Source organism: Mercenaria mercenaria, chromosome 19, assembly GCF_021730395.1.
Source record: "Mercenaria mercenaria strain notata chromosome 19, MADL_Memer_1, whole genome shotgun sequence".
In the NCBI taxonomy this organism is placed as follows: domain Eukaryota; kingdom Metazoa; phylum Mollusca; class Bivalvia; order Venerida; family Veneridae; genus Mercenaria; species Mercenaria mercenaria.
This window is the reverse complement of record NC_069379.1, coordinates 36,999,910-37,020,122: the sequence shown is the minus strand read 5'-3', so window position 1 is coordinate 37,020,122 and position 20,213 is coordinate 36,999,910. Positions and strand designations below refer to the sequence as shown.

Below are 20,213 nucleotides of genomic sequence, written 5' to 3'. Positions count from 1 at the left end.
TATTTCCTATTTGGCTTGTCAGCTTTAGACATTTGAAAATTGCATTCACGAATTAGAAATAGCATTTCGTTTATAAAACACTTGTACTCTCTAGAATAAGAAAACTAGTTTTTAACAATAGTTACGAAATAAACATGTGATTAAAAAAAAAGAGCATTAGGGCTAATTTATATCAAACAGATAAAATACAAATCCACATAGACTTTAACAAAGACGTTTTCTTTATTGATTAACAAATATTTGATTAAGGCACTATATTCATATTTGTAGTAATGTATATACGACTTGATTGTAGAACAGCTTTGTCAGTACAGTCTCTTACAACTGTATTGGGTTTCTGGAATAATATATCCTATTGGTTTCTGTTATAACAACAGTATCAATTAATCTTGCGGAAAGGCATCCATCAATATCAACTGAATTAAAAATTTCAACATATCTATTTTTTTTCAATTCAGTAATTATTTTTACATGGATAATGTTATAGACTCTTGGGTATAGGAACTATGGACTAAAGAGACAAAGGTGTCGTTGCATTACGGGAAGGAACAAGCTGTTTTTGTCCTTTCGGAATATACTTCCAACAGGTATATATATATATTTAAGATATCAGAATGTTATGTAGATAACTAGTTTAAGTTAAGCATGTGTACCCATTAGGCTTTCTTTTGCACACTTTTCAGAGAAGTTACACGTTTTAATATCTTTATCTATTCATCTTAAGGGTGTACGATCTTTTCATATAGGAAACCCATCATTTCGAAAAACGTGTTTTTGAATATTTCTTTCAGTCAAACCGTTCCCAAAACTAAATGCTAAATAATTAAATTATAACTAAAATGTACCATTTCAGCACAGCGAGTTAAGTGAGAGTAGTTTTAGATATCTATCTAAGGAGGAAGCACCTTGTTTTGATATTTTTGTAACTGATTTATATAACAGAAAGTTGCAATAAAAATAAATGTTTTTAGCTGAGCACTTCATATTATCTTGGTAGTAATATTCGAAGCAAAGAACTAAAGATTTCAAAATTTGCCAGGTTTTACAGGTTTTTTTTTTCTAAATAAATACTTGAAAAGCACAGTGAACCAAATCCTTTTCTTTCAATTTTAACTATGGTTCTATGTCATAAAACAGCATTTTTTTTTAAAAGCTTAATTGCAGTTTTTATTTGTGTGTAGATTGAAAGGTGTTTTCTCACTGCAGAACAATGCAGGGTATTTATGTCGAAATGTAAGATTAATTGAAAATCTTCAGTGATATTTATGCTAACTTATTATTATAATTACTGATGTTATTTTACATTAATAGTAAGCGTCCTATAATATTAAGTGGGATACTGCATATTGCAATGTGTGCATTTTACAAAGTACATTATTCAATTTTGCTTAATATTAGAAATACCCAAAATAATGGAACAACAAAAGAAAAATAAGACTGAGTGCGTTTACATGTGTTTTTTGTTGTTTTTTTTTTTTATTTCGAGCTTACAAACTATCAAACCAGTAACATCTTCATTTGGTTTAAACAATATTTTATTAATCACAATTCATTTACAACATGTACATATATTAAAAAGACATACAGGATTGAGTAGGAAGTTGAAAGCGTATTTGAAAGTCTCTCCTTAAATCCTCCTCATATCTTCATTTATTATCGGTTAGGGGCTCCGTTAAGGTCACTGACTTCAAATCACTTGCCCCTCTTCAATGTGGGCTCAAGCCTCTCTCGGGGTGTTGAATTGTTCATGTGAGGAAGCCATCGAGCTGGCTAACGGGAGGTCGGTGACCTACTCAGGTGCCCGCTGGTGATGAAATTATGCACGAAGGAGCACCTGGAGCCTTCCTCCACCATCAAAGCTGGAAAGTCACCATATGAGACGTTAAACCCAACAGAATAAATAAATAAAATCATTTATTAACTTTGTATCTACATCTATTAACTTTAAAACCTGGCAAATTTCGATCTGTGGAGTTTCCACTTTTTCTATTTTATTATTACAGCAGCGTTGTTTGTGCCGTGTGGAGGCCGTAAAAAGTCTCCCCGTACATTCAGTAAGGCCTGTTATATTTCGATCTTCTCAGATCGTTCAGCACGACTTTTATGTCGTGTTATTGGTATTCGTTTTTGTCGTGTTGGGCAACCTGTGGAGTGTCCACTTTTTCTAGTTCAATATGTGTTCAGTTCAATATTTTTATCTACTAACTTTATATCTTTACTTATTACTTCATCTATGTACATCAAGATCTCCATCTTTTAACTTAATATCTTTATCTTTCACATGAATACTTATTCACAATAATGTCTATTCAAAAGGTAATATGAATCTGAGGTAGGCTTTCTGAAAACAAAATGTTTTCTAAAACCGTAGAATAAAGATTTTGTGCATCATCTGCAATCTTGTATCGTTGTTTTGCTTTCCTTTCCTCGATTGTAACGTCAAAAAAAAACTTAATAGCGTCTGCAGCTCTCAAATACAGAAATATATGACATCCGAGGCATATGCTGACACTTTTAGACAACATCAAAAGGGACCTTTTGAACGATTTGTCAAGTTAAAAATTTCAATTCAATAGCTCCGTTACGGACACCTGTGGGATTTGTGTTTATTGTGAGTTCAAACAAAAATAAAATGATATGAAATAAATAAAGAAAGAAAAGAACTCCACACGCATACATTTAGATGCATGAATCCTGCGCGTGACCCCTCACTCTAGACCAGTACAAGTACGACTTTCATTTTCAAGTTCAGCCTGTTTACTTTCATTTTCTTAACTTCCGGAAGAGCTAAAGGTCGTCTGAAGTCATTTTCTGTGTTGCCAAAAACATACATACTAGTACGCCTTTCGCGATTGTATAAAAATACGCCTATAGTCCTAAGAATATATTGCGTTTTAAGTTTTTTTAATAGTTTTTAAGCCAAATTGATTGCAACAAATATGAGATCATTTCATGTTAACGCAAGTAAAAGATTCTGAAGTATGAGCATGATGAATGAAGATGTTAATAACACACATTGTTTAAAAATGGCAGATGAACGATCTGGTGAGATCATTTCATTTTTTTCGAAATACTAAATTATTGAACCAAAAATTAAATTGAATTTAAACCGCCTCTGTAGCCTAGTAGTAGAGCGTCCGCTTCGAGTGCGGGGATTCGTTGGTTCGATCCCCAACAGCATCATACCAAAGACGTAAAAATGGTACTTGTAACTACAACGCTTGGCGCTCAGCATTAAAAGGGTAATGCTAGGACTGGTCAGCCCGGTGTCAGTATAATGTGACTGGGTGGGGTATCATGTCACGTGTCTACGTCGTGATATTCCAGTGAGGCAGCACTATAAAATTGGGCATTGTGCTTACTGCTACAAGCAGACACCGTAGTTGATATGACTGAAAAATTGTTGGAAAATACGTTAAACCCGAACACACACACATACAATTTGAATTTAGTAACATAATTCATAACATATATCAGCATTGAAAATGAAATTTGTAATATGTATTGACACCTGTTTATTCAATAAATGATATTGTTCATTTAATAAATTCTAAAACATAGTCACATAGCATATAGCATTTTTTCTTCTAAAAATAGGAACCCACACCAAACGTTGGGATACAAAAATACTGATAGGACATAGATAATGAGAACGACATTAAAGGAAAGCAATCATAAAATCCAGTAAAGCCAGTGTTGTAGCTTTTTTTAAACATTTTTTCTAGCAGCAAAGAAACTTAATATTTGCATTGTCTACATTGCTAAAATAGAACCGTTAAATGTCATCGGGTGATAAAGATTTATTCTATATGAAAGATTAAGTATGTATATTATTTATAATACTTGCATGTTAATGGTTTTCCAGCAATCGAGTTAAAGGTGTTCAATCAAATTTGAGCAACAATTTATGACATATTAAAGTTTTCATATATTATGTTACAGATTTATTTAAAGAACAAAAATACCCATTACAAAGAATTTGAAACGTGTATTTTATTACTTTTTATGAAATTTTGTAATTACCTCCCTTTAATAGAAAATATTTTTTAATAAAAGTGGACTATTTTTTTTTTGATTTCTATAACATATCTAACTTCACATATGCATTTGATAATTATTAGGATATTTTAACAACCTGAAAAAGGCAAGTTTTCAAACGCGTGTAGCTTATGAATCAATCATTTGTAAATCTGTCTTGGTTGCGCAATCGAAATAAACAAAGTGTTCATTTAATTATACTTATGCTAAAATAATGCTATCTTGGTTGGAAAAAAGAATAGGGAAATTAAATTTTAAGAATACTTCCAGAGAAAATCCGACGTGTAAATTATGACTTCGTTGAGTTTTGAACATGTCCATTGGTTCATCAAAATCTGACTAATCACCTTTAAATACCAGTTAATATAAATGCTTTACAGCACCGCTTATAAAATGATAAATTTGCCTCCATATGGCCCTTCCAACAGCTGCATCTATTTGAGATTGATTCAATTGCACTTAACGTACTTGTTGACATGATTATGTACAATAAAAAATGATTATGTATTTTCGTAAATGTTATCCCAGTGAGAAAGGACTGGGGTTTCAGTAAAATATCTTCCATATGTTGTCCGTTGATTTTCCAATTTGAAAACAATATTTAGTCCATTTTCTCCACTTATGTGAGTCAAAAGGAATACTTTTAAAATGCCTAGACTCAATACTTCAGCGATATATGATATTTGCCTTTGAAAAGTTTGGTTATATCATGAATATCAGAACATGCGCTTTCGTTTCTTAGCCAATTTCAAAATGCGAGATCAGGAAACTCGGATTGCCGCTGCAATGAAAAAATCCCATCATTTCAAATGTGTACACACGGCGGTGTACATTGAACCTTCCATGAAAAGCCGCGCATGTTAACCACTAGCCCTAAACGAGAAAACAATGAACAGAACTAAATAAACTAGAATTTATAGAGGAGATCCGAGATTATCGAGCTTACATATCACAGAAACTGTCAAAAGACAAAATTAAAAGGCATGCATGATATTAAAAGGGTGATTAACAATACAAAAAAACACCATAAAACGCTGCAAGCGGGTGAAATGGAACCACCAAAGCATAAAAGAAAAACTAAACAGTAATACAATCTTAACATATATATCATGCCGACGAATTTGAAAATACTGAAATAAAAATGCTCTAAATGTATAGAGAGAATTTTACGGCCATCACATGACATTACAACGCAGTTACGATATTAGATTAACAAAGTTGAAACTCCACAGGTTGCTCAACACGGCAAAACTGATAATGTCGCAGGCTTGTTTTTTTAACCATGTTTACATTCATGCTACTGTCCACGTTCTATAGACCCGGATTTAACATTTGAACTTGTTACAATTATTTAAATGTAATTAAGAAAGAGCTGAGGATGTTTTTATACAGCGATGTACATGAAACTTCCAATGATACTCCAGAGAACAATTTCATGTGAGCTAGTTTGAATATAAGTGCTCTTATTAGAAACTGCACCGGGCGATTTTCTACTATGTTGTTTCTTATCTTGCATAAACCCTTCTCTGATTCAGTTAGATAGAATAAAATCTAATTTGTTTCAAAGTTGACATTTTGGCATAAGTTATTATCAACAAAATCATTAAAATGAAATCAGGTTTATTTACGAAGCACGAGGGAAAGATACGGAAGCTGCAGTCTGTCTGTTTTTAGAAATATATTTAGCAATAACTGCTTTTCTTATTGATATGAGGTAATTTGATGATGATAAAGTTAGAAACAATAGTTAATTGTCTATACATCTTGCTAGGTACCGGTAAGTTGTAAGGTAACTTTTAATTGTAACACTATACCTGTTATTAAAATCAATCGTATTAAATTACAGCAATATTAATGAAATGCAGTCAGAAAATTATTAACATTCTGAAAGCATATACACATATACAATTTTGTTTTCACGTACTGATTACGAATAGAATTTGCAGGAATTAAAATTCATTCTTGTAACTAAATTTATAGAATGATATGGAAACAAGAGTTAAAAAAGTTTATGTTGAAAATTAATTGACACTTGAAAGAAAGTTTTATGCAAACGTATACATCAATCGTTAATAAAATGTTGTTCAGTTATAAATTGTAGGTTGCTTTTTTACCTGATGACTAATTGATAAAACCAAAAAGAAGATACGAGCGCAATCATTTAGCATAAAACCTTTAAATTATTATACGAAAGGTCTACAACTTGATTTGCCTAATGTGAATAACGACATATTTTCAGACATTTTTCGGTATTTAGAATTTATAAACCATAATAAATAACGTGCGCATTAATATACAAGTCTTACCTATAATATTTTGAATTGAATTTTGGGAAGAAATTATTCCTCTTTTGTTTATACCAAAAGCATGTGTGTGCACATTAACGCAGGTGTGACTGTTTGCAATATTATTGATCCAAATGTCATCGATTATCATTATTATCATGATATTGTCATGTGCACAAAAGACTCATTACTTAAAAGTATTATTATAACAAGAGAACATGTTTCACGTGCTTATGTACTTAAAATCTTAGTATAGTAAGCGAGAGAGAAAGTGAGTGCGCGTGTGTGTGTGCGCGCGCGCGCGCGCGTGTGTGTGTGTGTGTGTGTGAGAGAGAGAGAATTTCGGTTATTTTTAGGAGCTTTGACAAGCTTGTTTTACAATAATTGTCTCGATTTATTCAAATTTTAGGGATAAAAACGGCGCAACGTATGTTGTAATAGGTTTTCTTTATCGATTTTGAAGTTAAAAGTTTGGTGTTTTTGATTCATTAATGTTATTGTCAATAGTGATTTTCAAATCGTTACGAAAATAAAACATGAGAAGACACATATAAGCTTTGAATCCTATGTGGGCATAAAAAACAACAAATTCAAATAATTGACTGAGTGTGCAATATCTCTTACGTCCCTTGCTTCGGCCAAAGGGGAATTCTATAATATAAAAGCATTACATTGGCCAAATGGTGCTAGAAAAAAAGTTCACATGGTGTCTTTTTCTGTCATCTTGCGGGTCATCATATAATCTAAACTATATGTGCCGCGACATGAGAAAACCAACGTAGTGGCTTTGCAACCAGCAAAGATCCAGACCAGCCTGCGCATCCGCGCAGTCTGGTCAGGATCCATGCTGTCCGCTAAAAGTTTCTCTAATTGCAATAGGCTTTGAAAGCGAACATCATGGATCCTGACCAGACTGCGCGGATGCGCAGGCTGGTCTGGATCCATGCTGGTTACAAAGCCACTATGTTGGTTTTCTCATGGCGCGGCTCATATATTGTGGCTTAACTAGGGATGTTGCACAGTTAATTATCTCTGATTTTAAGGACTCAGTTCAACCGAGTTTATCTAGGTCTGGATTTAAGCATCTAGAGGACCGTTAACTTCAACTACAACCTTACAGTGCCGCTTTGAGGCAGTACTTGTAGAAGAATTTCCGAAGCTGAAATCAGTTTTGTTATAATTCCTGTCTTTTGGAAACAAGAAGTCAATACTATTTACTATTAGTGGCATATATGTTCATTCTTTACATTTGCGAAACGAAAATTATACATGATTCGACACCAGTGTAAATTACAGCTTTAAGTGATGCAATATCCGTTATACAGTTTCAAATACAAAAGTTTATTTGTGATATGCAAAAGTTAAGATTATAATAAACAGTTCAGACATCTACTGTTTTTATTTTCTGTTAATTGAACTATTTATATTTTACACATGTACACATGATTTAAGGTACTTCTGCACGTTAGGATCGAAATATCGAAATATTTTCTACAATGTAGAATTTGATTAAACTCTGATTTTTCAAAACTTCGGAATATACTAAGAAAATTCAACAGAGAAAGAATATAGGGTCGTGTGCTTGATTTTTTGCTAGACTGATTTGAAAAATTTCGCAGTTTTCATAATATTTTCGCGAATAGAAATGTTTCTACAAAGTAGATTTTTATGAAACTTCTCACAGTCGTAAATAAGCACATGGCCTATAATATGGTGAAATAAAATGGTCCGTGTGCTTACTTTTGAGATATTTGGCTATGATTAAAGTGAACCACCTATTTCAAGCTAATTTTAAGACATTATTTTGAATTATTCAGCGTGTAAAATGTTTTAATATCATATTTTAACTTTAGAAAGATAGTAACAGTGACATTTTAATACATTTACTCACAGGCTGTCCTTAATTCACAAACTGATTTTCGTTTCCGTACTCCGAATCCAGGCATTATTCTACGTTTTCTGGATAAATGACGTTATGCCATCACTTCCGGTTTATCAAAGTGCAGAACTACCTTAAACTGACCTATATCCATGTACTCTATGTGTATATAAAGAAGTTCAGCTTCTTACAATCTAAAAATATCTACAGTCATTTCGAACAGAAATAAAGTATTGCATGAGTTTATGTTCTGTTTCCATAGGGCGATCGAAGATGGGTGAAGATTATCTAAAATAAAAATAATGTACAGAATATGAAATTGTTATATTGACTTTAGATTAACTGCAATTAGAATATTAATAAAAACAGAACTTCTATACATATGGTAATCAAGGTACTTTACAAATATATCACTCCATGAGATGGAAATCACTTTCTACAGATCTATTTTTGACCAGTTACCGACCAATGAAATAAATATGACTTTCAAGTCATGCGATGATGTTAGAGAGCAGTCAATAAGGTTAGAAAAACCCCAGTAATGGAACAGAAATAAAATTCTCAATATTTGTTGAACGTATTTGATGGCTGATAAAACAGAAACATTTAAAACCTTTTAAGGTATTAATTCTAGCTTGTCAAATGCCCGATGGTACAAAATAGCGTTTTTATTGAAAAGCTTGTATAGTCGTAGGCGATATTGATCTGGCAAAATGCATAAATTTACATTTTCTAATTGTTTGTTTCAGTAGACCAACTCATTTGAATAATATTAAGATTAAAGATAGCAATTTTTTCGTATAAGTAAAGTAAAGTAAACTGGATTGATGACATTTTACTGCAATTTTAAAATTTTCAACTGAATGAGTCTTTGACAGTGTATATTGTTCTGAATTGTAGTTATTGGAAATTAAAGATATTTCAGGCACTGGAATAAATGTGTTATTTCAAATAAAAGTTAACTTAAATGTAGAAGAGATTTGTAAGCAAATATAAAGGACGGAATGTTTGAAGAAGGCTTTGCAAAATGAGGCTATATGTGTGTGATAGTATTTCATGTCAATTTTGATGTTCAACATTTTTCTTCAAAACAAACAAATTAATAAAATTATACTACATGAATAGGTGATTACTGCTTCCAACAATTCAGTTTAGAGGAATGACTTCAAAAGTTGTTTTTTTTATATTTAAATGTTCCTATTTATTATGTAAGTGGTCGTCTAAATACAGATGTGAATATTTACATATTGTATAATAAAACGTTACTTTTAACCACACAATGCATACAAGTTTTGTAAAGTATCTTTGAAATAATGTGCAATGTTTCCGCAATGTTATATAATATTCTAAAAATCTTTACTCCGGCAGTTGATTCATGTTATAATATTATATATAATTATTGCAATAAAAAGGAAACTAAGAAATGGATATAAAATGATAAAAACTATTTTTTGTTTTTGTCTTCTGTGGTAGACATAATTGAGCAGAAATTTAACAAACAAACAAAACACTTTAAAATTATTAAGTAAAACAGAAAAGGTGGAAACTCCGAAGGTCGCTGAACACGACGAAAACAAAAATGTTGCAGGCTCGGTTTGATTTAGTCTGTTCGAAGGCGGTAGTGGAAATGCATGCTACCGCCAAAGCCCTCTAGCACCTGGTCCAGCAGAACTCAACATTGCATTGAAACAGTACATGTTCATTAAGCAAAACAGTAATATATAAGTGAGACAATGGCACGGACATAATGTTGTCAGTCTGTCGATACACTCTCTTTAATGCGTCAAGGAGTCATGTTACCTGTATGCTGTTACATTATTTCATGTGCAACTGTAGCCAATTATTTGATACCTGTATGCGATATATTTGATACTCGGTATCGATAACTCGATATTCGTTAGCAATGAATTTCACACAATCTCTTGTGTTGCAGTTATGTTGTACAAAGCATCGTTGTATAGGTCATACAGTTTAATTTAATAGTTATAATTCGGCTTCCTTTCTTGATGACTTTGTGTTAAATTATTAATTTAACAATCTATAATTATTCTATAAAAAATATGAAATTACCATATGTATTACAGGACGCGAAGAGGCCAAGATGAATGTAATGACTTACCTGAACGTGAAAAGGTCGAGTGTGTCTCTTGTGTGCCTTTTGTTGCTTTTGATACTAACATTTTATATTGTCTCTGAAAGAAAGGAAATGGTTTATTATGCTCCAGGTAAGAGTTTCATCGTTTAAAGTAGAATATATATTCATTGATAAATGGGATAAAAATTGAGTGTACGATTTAAACAGGCTTTTATCTGCAAATTTCATGATTTTAATAAAACGAAGTTACTATTTAATGAGTATTAAAATATCTATTTACTTCATTGCTTTTGATAAAATTATTTTAACGTAATTATCGGTAGAGGTAACCATTGCAAAATATCAAGATGTAAAAGATAAATGATTAAGCTCTAAAAGGTAAATCGTTTTTGTGTTATATAGAAAAACGAAGACCAGAAATTACGTGTTTCTGCAGAAAATACTTGATCATCATAATTGCTTTGTTTTAGTTAATCCAGTCCATGATAAACCTATGGTAATTTTGGATCAAATTTTAGAAACAATATTCTTAAAACAAACAAAGGGAGAGAAAATTTGAACATACGTTAACTTTATGATTATTTCAAGTATTTTTACAAACAATATAAGTACTGCATCTGAAAAGCAGAATGCAGAGATAAACTGTAATCATGTAAAAATACAGACGTAGATAAAGAAATAGAATTATCTTAAATAAGAAAGGAAGCTTTTTTGGAGATAAGACAGATGCAAAACGAAATAACAAAGGTATTAACTTTAAAAAAATATTGTCTGCATTTCCGACTGACTTCAATTACCGAGTAAGTGGTCACATATTTGAAAATACGACCTCCACCAGCCTTTGTCGATATTGAAAAATACTACTTTGATAAATAAGAACGTTCTCATTTATTTAAAAAGCAAAACTGTTCAAAGAAAAGGTAAGCTTTGAATAAGTAAAAGCTGTTCAAAGTATTCATGGATCTAACAAAGAGCAATAAAACACAAACTATGTTAATGATTTTCGAATAATACCTCGGTGAAAAAAAAACAGGGATACCCCAGTTGTAGATTACATTTTCTCTATTTAATTAACGATTTGTTGAATAATAGATAAACTGTCTACAATCGATGACATATAAAAGTATTCTTCTCCTCTGGTGTTCGCAGACGAAACAGTTTTGCGAACATACATGAAGCTTTGCTGTCCATTCTCTATGATCTGTATTGATACTGTTCCAGCTGTGGTAAAGCATCAATATATGTAATACAAAAATAATTATATTTAAAAAAGCAATATATTTTACCTTTTATCTTGAGACGATAGAAGGTGAGACACAATTGAAACATTTTGGAGTTATCTTATTTAAAAAAAATGGCCAATGGTATTGAATGTAAAAAATTCCGCCCAGAATTCGCTTTATATTTTTCTTGATATTTTCATGCATTTAATAAGTTAGAGTTAAAAGCTAAAATTGACTTATTACAATTAATAGTATTGTTCGCTTGATATTAAGCTATAGCACAGAAGTGATGCATATGATGAGACCTAAGCTACTGAATTAGTCCTATGCCGTATTCTTACGATAAGTTCCCAACATTAGAAGGGCTAAAATCTAGTTAACATGAACAGCGTCGTAGACATCCAACGTAAATACAGCGAGAAAATAAGCTTTTTTAAATATTGCTCCAAATAATTAATCTAAATGCAAATAGCTAGCCTGGCTCCCTGGCTGCATGGTTATTTTTTATATTAATACTGGAAACATTTACTTTTAAGCCTCTAAAATAGGACAGTTTTTTCTGACGGCTGAACCATACTATGTTTGGAGCCAGGGCCAATAAAAATGTCGATGTAGAAACAACCTTCTGGAGTTACTTCCCTCTTAATCAACAAAACTGATTTATGTAAATAAGAATAAACATAAGGACGGGAGCCAGTCTAGAAAATAGCTAACAGCGAAAAATGTACACTGTTGCTAAAAATTAAGCTTACGATGAAAATTTGAACAGGAAAATGGTTGATCATGTCAATTTCATCCTAACTGATAATCTTAAGTAAAGCACTAATGTTAATCACTTCATCTCATACGTGTTACATTGTACATAATTCGATTAACATGTATTTGGTTTTCGCAGTCACCGTGATATAAATTCATCTAAAATCAAGCGTTTTCACAATTATAGGTATATTTATTGACTAGGCCGCCAAAAATAAATACACAACCGAACTAAACTAGTACATGCATGACAATTAACAGTTTAAGTAACAGAAATGCTTTACTTTTGCCATCACGCTTTCCATGGAAACATGTAAAATTAATAGGGTTACACACTGAATAGGTCCGATAGATATTTTAACTGAAATGAAATTCTTCTTCGTCTGTGATGTAAGCTTAGCATGTTTATACAAGTATTCATATGTAGCGCGTATATTACGAAATTTACTGCAGTTACTGTGACATATGCTTAATTAGCAATTTCGTTGCTGATTTCTGTATGAAAAACAACTCTTCTGTCAGATGTAGTTGTTTCTTACTTCTAACGTGTCTATGTGAGTTCTGCATGGGACAAACATAGGTTATTTTAAGAGGATTACATGGCCAGCCAAGTGGTTAAGGTCGCTGACAACGAATCACTTGCACTCTCCGGTATGAGTACAAAAAACAAAGACAAATATCAAACAGGGAATGCCACGTACCAAAATCGCAGCCTCCCCAAAACGAAACCTTACAAGCCGTGCTTGGGTCGTTGAATTCTTCATCTGAGGAAACGATTCAGTTGGCATACGGGTGTTTGATGGTTCTACCCAGACGCCCGCACGTGATGAAATGATACATGGTACGGCACCTGGGGTCTTCTTTCGCTATCAAAGTTGTAACCTATACTTGTGTCGCTGCTACGTAAACGCACCGCTCCCCAGCCCCCCATATATTTGTGTGATGTGATGTCTGTATATTTAACAAGTCAACTTTGGCGTCTGCCTGTTTAACAGGTTACTGCGATTTATTTATATCTATCAACTTATGCTTAAAACTTACCAATGATTTCTTGATTATTATTAGTACAACTCATTTGTTATTTCTGCATGCTTAACAACTTATATTACATGACATTTGTATATTCAATATGAGCCGTGCCATGGGAAAACCAACATAGTGGGTGTGCGACCAGCATGGATCCAGACCAGCCTGCGCATCCGCGCAGTCTGGTCAGGATCCATGCTGGTCGCTTTTAAAGCCTATTGGAATTGGAGAAACTGTTAGCGAACAGCATGGATCCTGACCAGACTGCGCGGATGCGCAGGCTGGTCTGGATCCATGCTGGTCGCACACCCACTATGTTGGTTTTCCCATGGCACGGCTCATATCTCATCTGTTATTTCTATATTGCTTTTGGTTTCTAAATACTAATCAATTCATCCGTGACTTTCACAAGCCTTACAAAGTTTTGGCTTACATTTCGGATTTTACTGCACACCTTACAACTTAACTTGCAACTACATTGTATAACAGCTGATCTGTGAATCCTGTATGTGTATATAGCGGCTGATTTGTGAATCCAGCACATATTTCAACTGAACTGTGATTCAAGCAACTCTTCTATGAATCCTGCATCTACGAATCATATATGTGTACCAACTGAATTATAGTTCTACATCAATGAATTCTCCACATATATCAACTGATGTATGACTCCAACATATGTAACAAATGATCCATGAATTTTGCAAATGTAGCCACTGATCTATGACGTCAACGGATATAGCAACTTATCTATGGATCGTGCACATGTAGCATGTAATGTATAAGTCCTGCAAGTGTAACAAATGATCTATAAAATACTGCATATTTAGTACGTGATGTATAATTCCTACATGTGTAATGACAGATCTATGAATACTGCACATGTAGGAAATGATTGAAATTCCAACATGTGTAATGCCAGAACAGTAAATGCTTCATATAGGGTAAGAGATATGTGACTACAAAATGTGTAATGACAAATGATCTACGAATAAGAATATTGCACATGTAGTAAGTGATTTGTGATTCCAGTATGTGTAATGCCGGAACAGTGAATACTTCATATATGGTAAGAGATATGTGACTACAAAATGTGTAATGACAGATGATCTACGAACAAGACTGCACATGTAGCAAGTGATGTATGATTCCACCATGTGTAGAAAATTATCAATGAAGTCGCAAGTGTAATGGCTGATCTATGTATCCTGCACCTGTAAAGCTATCAACAGCCGTATGGATCCTCCATCATTTGAATCGTGCATGTCTATCAACAGACCTATGAATCCTTCATACTTTGAACCTAGCATGCCTTTAAACAGATATTTGGATCCTGCATATATTGTGAAACTTGTATGTCTATCACCAGACTTATGACTCTTGAAAGTATAACAACTGACTTCTGAAGGTAATTTCTGTCGTCTGCACTTATTTCACATTTGTTACTCCTGCACGCTTATCAACTTCTTTGAGTACTGTGTCAATATCTAAACATCTGTGACTACTGTTGGCCTCACTTTCTTATTTAAAACCTGCATGGAATAGCTATTCATCTGTCCAGGCATTTCAGGTATTTCAAAATCTCATATCATTATTTTTTGTGTGTAAATTAAATCAGATACAGTAATAAGGGCCTTTTCTTTATAACCGATTTCGGTATCTTTCAGCTTTACCAAAAATCTGTTTCCATAACGACCGAAGAATGCCGAAATCGCATTCGCAGAATACGTAAATGAACGGAAATTGCCGATTGTCGTAAATGGTTTATTACATTATGGGAGATGTTTATCTGATAATTCATATAACGTCTGCATAGCAATACCGCCGAAAAAGGAAATGGTTTGCTCTAAAAGGAAGTACAGAAGGAAGCAATATAGATAGTTGCCGATTATGCAATAACAAAACTGGCAGCCACTTTTGGGTCAAAATATAAATATTAATTAGAGATACTTTACAAGATAACCATGAATATAATAAAGATATAAGGACACTTTTCAGAAATTTAGTAACAATGCAAGTAACATTTTTAATAGGGAATGTAATCTCAACAGAATATGAGAAATTCTTGTCCAATCAGTAACAAATTTTATATTAAAAATGACCCTCAAAATGGTAAATGAGGGATAAATTGTCCTATGTTAAGCGTATCTATATCTGTCTCTGAATAAACTATATTCTGTTTATTCGTACGTAGAGAATGTATTACAGCTTCATATAAAAATGTCATTTAAAGATTTTTCTTCCCTTCTAGGTGCTGAATTCAAACTTTCTGTCAAAACAAATACAACGAGGACAAACAAGATACCCGCAGTGAATCAACGAATCTACGTCAGTTCAAAAATACGAACAGTGCAGTCACGTGATTATTCCAAGCTGTCAATGACAACCCAAAACTATGCTTCGACTGACCTTATTCCTAAGAATGATATGTTAGAATTAATAACAAAATACAAAAAGAAAAGCAAAAGTGGGTCAGAGAATTTCTCAAGGAATAATAGAAATAGAACATCTGAACAGACGCAAAGTTATGCTAGTAAAATACAGAAAAGTTTTTCCCCCAATGAAAATTATCCGCCTGAACAAAAGGAAAGGATAGATAGAATAAGAAGAACTTGCAGCGACGGGGATTTATTACTTGACAATGGATATTTCGGTCATAATAGCACTAGGTTTTATTATTCTTCCAAATATAATTTCTCATATTGTAAGGTTCCGAAATCTGGGTCAACATTTTGGACTCAAGTTTTTCAAATTCTTAAATATGGAGATAAGGTTTCAGATAAAGTGTTTTCGAAAAAGAGGTCAAGTGTGCATGGTTCAATGGGAACTTTTTTGGTTAAGTTTTCTAGTTATTCACGAAAGACTTCGTTGTCCATTTTGGTGTCACGTGACCCATTTAGTCGGTTATATTCAGCATATATCGATAAATCATACTTGCTTTTGAACTATGAAACAAACTTTCGTATTAGACTCGTTCGACCAACGGTACATCATAGGCAGTGTCCAGTAGATGTAACATTTCAAGAATTTCTCGATTTTGTAATACTTACTGCAAGACAAAATCGAACATTAAATCGTCACTGGGCACCTATTTATAGTCTTTGTCGTCCATGTGATGTAAACGCTTACATACTAGTTAAACAAGAAAGCTTTTCAAAGGACACAGAGCTAGCATTGCAAGCGTTTGGTGTTGAGAATAGCACCTTTAACGTTATAAAGTCAGCGCTTCAAGATCACAAAGTTGAAACGACAGTCCCTGGTATTATAGAAACTGTTTATAATAGACTCCAGCACAGTAAATTACGAGCTTGCGTGGACGGAAGGAACATTGCATTGAGACTGTGGACGTCATTGAAAATACAAGGATACCTGAAAGAGACATCAAAATTTCCAAGTCAAATGTTTAAGAACGAATTGCTATACAACAATGTAGCCTACGTATCACAGGTTATATTAAATTCTATTAATAGACATAAAATGACGTCATTAGAAATGAAAAATCAGCGTCATAAAGCATTAGCAGACGCTTACAATGAAATTAAGGAAGAAACGATTGAAGGCATTAGAGAAGTGTATAAAATAGATTTTGAAATGTTTGGTTATTCCACAGATTCACCTGTTGGTACTCAGAGAAGATAAATCAAATAAGTAACATAAAATAAATAAAATGAAACCCTTCCCGAAAACCGTTGTCAATACGTTATATTTTAGGTATTAAAAAGTGCTTATATAAAGTTGTAAGTACTACCTGCATTTTCTAACAGCAGTGTAAGTGTTAAAACGTACAAATGCCCATCTTTAACTAGGCAAATCTCCGTCGGTTTGAAAAGATCCTCGTGATTTATTATTATTTAATTCTAGATTTTATACCGTAATGTCAGTGGTTCTACCCAGACGCCTGTCCTTTTCTTAAACAGCGCCTGTTGGGGCATCTTGTGTCTTCGTATATAATGAAAAACTTGACATTCGCCATAATTATGACATATTATTGTGTTTGTGAGAAGGTAAACCATACAACTAGAAAAACAGTATATACATATTTGCGCCAGTAATGTAAGAGCTTAAAATGAGAAACAAACAACGCATTTACCTCTAAATATGGCGAATATAATTATGTTTAGATTAAAAAGAACTGTATTTAGTAGGTTGCCTTTAGTAATATTACTTGATGTAACTAACATCAAGCATATGGCGCGAAATGTAAAAATATTTTTTAGCCTTACACAACGGGGTAAGACTATAATATCCTGGGTGTATCTCACATTAAGCGGAAGAAACAAACTACACGTACGTATTTAGAAAGTATAATTTTGACGTCATAAACTACATGCAAGATTTTTTTATTTATAATATCCTTTGAAAATCGCAGACAAGCAAATGTTGGTCTGTGCCAGACAGATGTTTTCCAAACACTTGGGACAGCACTTGATAAAAGGCGTTGTGTCTTAAATCACTCGGCCTCCACCTTTGGTAATTCATGTGGGGAAGTTGGCAGTGAGTTGCGCAGAATAAGTTTGTACTGGTACAGGATCAATGAACACTAGTTAACTGCCCATCATTTAATAACTGAAATAGTGTTGAAAAACAGCTTTAAACCCAAAACAAACAAATAAAATTAGTACATCGTGGATGAGAAACCTTGCTAGCGCTCGCTTTTGCATTCTTTGCTATCACTTTGATTGGGATCACATTGTCCTTCACAAAAAAGTATGTAAGATCCATATATTCAGATTCCTAACATGAAATCGGAGTATGCACTTTTAGTTTAATTCATATTAGTTATTATGTATTGCCGACCAGACTGTTGGTGATACAATTTAATCATGATTCTGCAACGGCAAGGTTCATAGACCCAGCTCAGGCTATTTAAAAGTAACTAGAACTATCAAAGCCTAATAAATGAAGTATCATCAGAATGTTGTAAGCGGAATGGCTGTTTGTAATCTCAGCGGAAGATGAAATAGTTTATTTTGGAAAATGTTAAGAGTGTTTGTGAAGTCTACGGAAGACAACACCCTGACCCTGTGTTTCGACATCAGCATGTGCTGGATAAGCTCTTGTTTAAGGGTATCTGTTGACAATGTTTACCACTAACCTGTGTACGACGTCCAATGTTCGAATGAACATCGATGAACATCGATGATACTTCAAATTACAGTTTTAATAATATTTTGACACTTTTTCAGGAAACAGTTTATATTCATTTACCGTGTTCTAGAATGTTCAGAATCAATAGCAACGACTGTTTTATATTTTGACTGATCGTCGTATGTGAACATAAATTCTAAGTTTATAATTTTGTTGCACTTGGTAGTATTTATATAACTGACAGTTCTAAGAGATTTGGTCTGAGGCGTAATTTAATCTTTTTTCGATTGGTACGTTGTCAAAAATGTATAAAAATTGATAATATTTTGTTTAACAATGAAAAGTATCATTTATATTGGGCTAAGCCATGATTAGCATGTTAATGTGGTAATGGGCATGATTACCTTGTTAATGTATTAACTAGTTATTTACGATGTTGATGTATAATACACTTGATTACTATGTTAATGTATTAAGGGCTTGATAACTATTGAAATGTAATAAAGGGCTTGGTTAATGTTGGAATCCTCTTTACGTTACTGTAATATCGGGTTTGATTTCCATGCTACTGTATTGTGAACTTCATTGTTTTGTTTATGTAAAAATGGGATAATACAATGTTAATGGAAAGTTGGACTTGATTTTTGTGTTCTGTTTATAATGCACATTATTTACTATATAAATGCAATACTTGACATGATAGTACTATGTATATCACATAAACGGCATGCTAATACGTTAATGTAATAATGATATTAATACTATGTAAATGTTAGTGAGCTCATGATGAATGTACTTTTTAGACAATAGATACAATTACAGTACTAGTGTTAATGTGATAATGGGAATAAATACTACGTGAATGTTATAATGGGAATGGTAAATGTGCTAATGTTATAAAGAGTGTCTTATGTTGATGGGCATTATAATGGGTATTAAAATGACAGGATAACAATGGCAATGTAACAATAGACAAGTTTCTTTACTTTTGGGTTTAATGTTGTCCCAAGTTTGTTTGTTTTGTCGTTTTTAAACAGTGTTTCAGTTATGTAACGGCTGGCAGTTAACTTGACCAGTGTTCCCGGATTCTGTACCAGTACAAACTGGCTCTCCCTCCACAAGTAACTGACAATTTCCCTACTCCCTTACAAGAATAAAAGGTGGAGGACAAATGATTTCAGAAACAATTTCTTTTATAAAATCGTCACGGCGAGGAAACGCCTCGACCGGGGATCGAACTCAAGATTCGTAGATCTGTGCTCATCCGACTAAGCTAGGCGGACAATAATACATGTGCTCACAAATACATGCACACGCACATACGTACGCACGCATGCAAACATACTCTTTCGTACGCAGCTTTTAGTATGCTCAATAAGAGTAGTACGTCCAATGGTTAATTCAAACGACAGGTGATTGCACCTAAGGTATTTTACTGTACGTCCGTATTTTCTTTTTAACACAACCAGTATAGCCAAAAGTATGCTAAATTGTACACCAGAAAGAGTTCAGAAAATATTATTTTGGATTAACGATTTGAAGATCTGATTGGCATAATAATAGTTAAAAGTACGTTGTGAAGTCGTAACAAAAAATAATGGTTTGAGTATTGGATTAACGACCTCTAGATATACCAGGATACCTCTTAATAGTTTAGGTCTCAATGCATAGCCATTTAGATATTGACTTTTTTTAAAGGTGATTAAATCTTTTTATCACAAATATATTTGAGGTTTTGTTTCGTTAGATCTATACAACGTTTGTTCCGGCATGTTTCCGTTTAAATACCGCTTGATATTACAAAAAAATATTAGTTTTGAAAG

The 20,213-nt window shown here is 33.1% G+C and overlaps 1 protein-coding gene across 2 annotated transcripts; it reads left to right on the top strand.

The window, feature by feature from the left end:
• The first annotated feature begins 349 nt into the window (after positions 1–349).
• On the top strand, positions 350–19,019 carry LOC123542525 (carbohydrate sulfotransferase 12-like). 2 transcript variants are annotated; one of them, XM_045328427.2, is made up of 3 exons: positions 350–587; positions 10,287–10,427; positions 15,554–19,019. In XM_045328427.2, the coding sequence occupies exons 2-3, from the start codon at positions 10,304–10,306 to the stop codon at positions 16,939–16,941; spliced, it is 1,512 nt and encodes a 503-aa protein (XP_045184362.2). In that variant the 5' UTR covers positions 350–587; positions 10,287–10,303; the 3' UTR covers positions 16,942–19,019. The 2 variants fall into 2 exon arrangements, with proteins under 2 accessions (XP_045184362.2, XP_045184363.2); XM_045328428.2 differs by lacking the exon at positions 350–587 and having other exon boundaries at positions 10,153–10,427.
• The last annotated feature ends 1,194 nt before the right edge of the window (positions 19,020–20,213 follow it).

Coding starts and splice junctions, on each gene's coding strand:
- LOC123542525 (XM_045328427.2), top strand. CDS start 10,304: ATGAATGTAATGACTTACCTGAACGTGAAAAGGTCGAGTGTGTCTCTT. Junction 10,428..15,553: donor AATGGTTTATTATGCTCCAG/GTAAGAGTTTCA, acceptor CTTCCCTTCTAG/GTGCTGAATTCAAACTTTCT.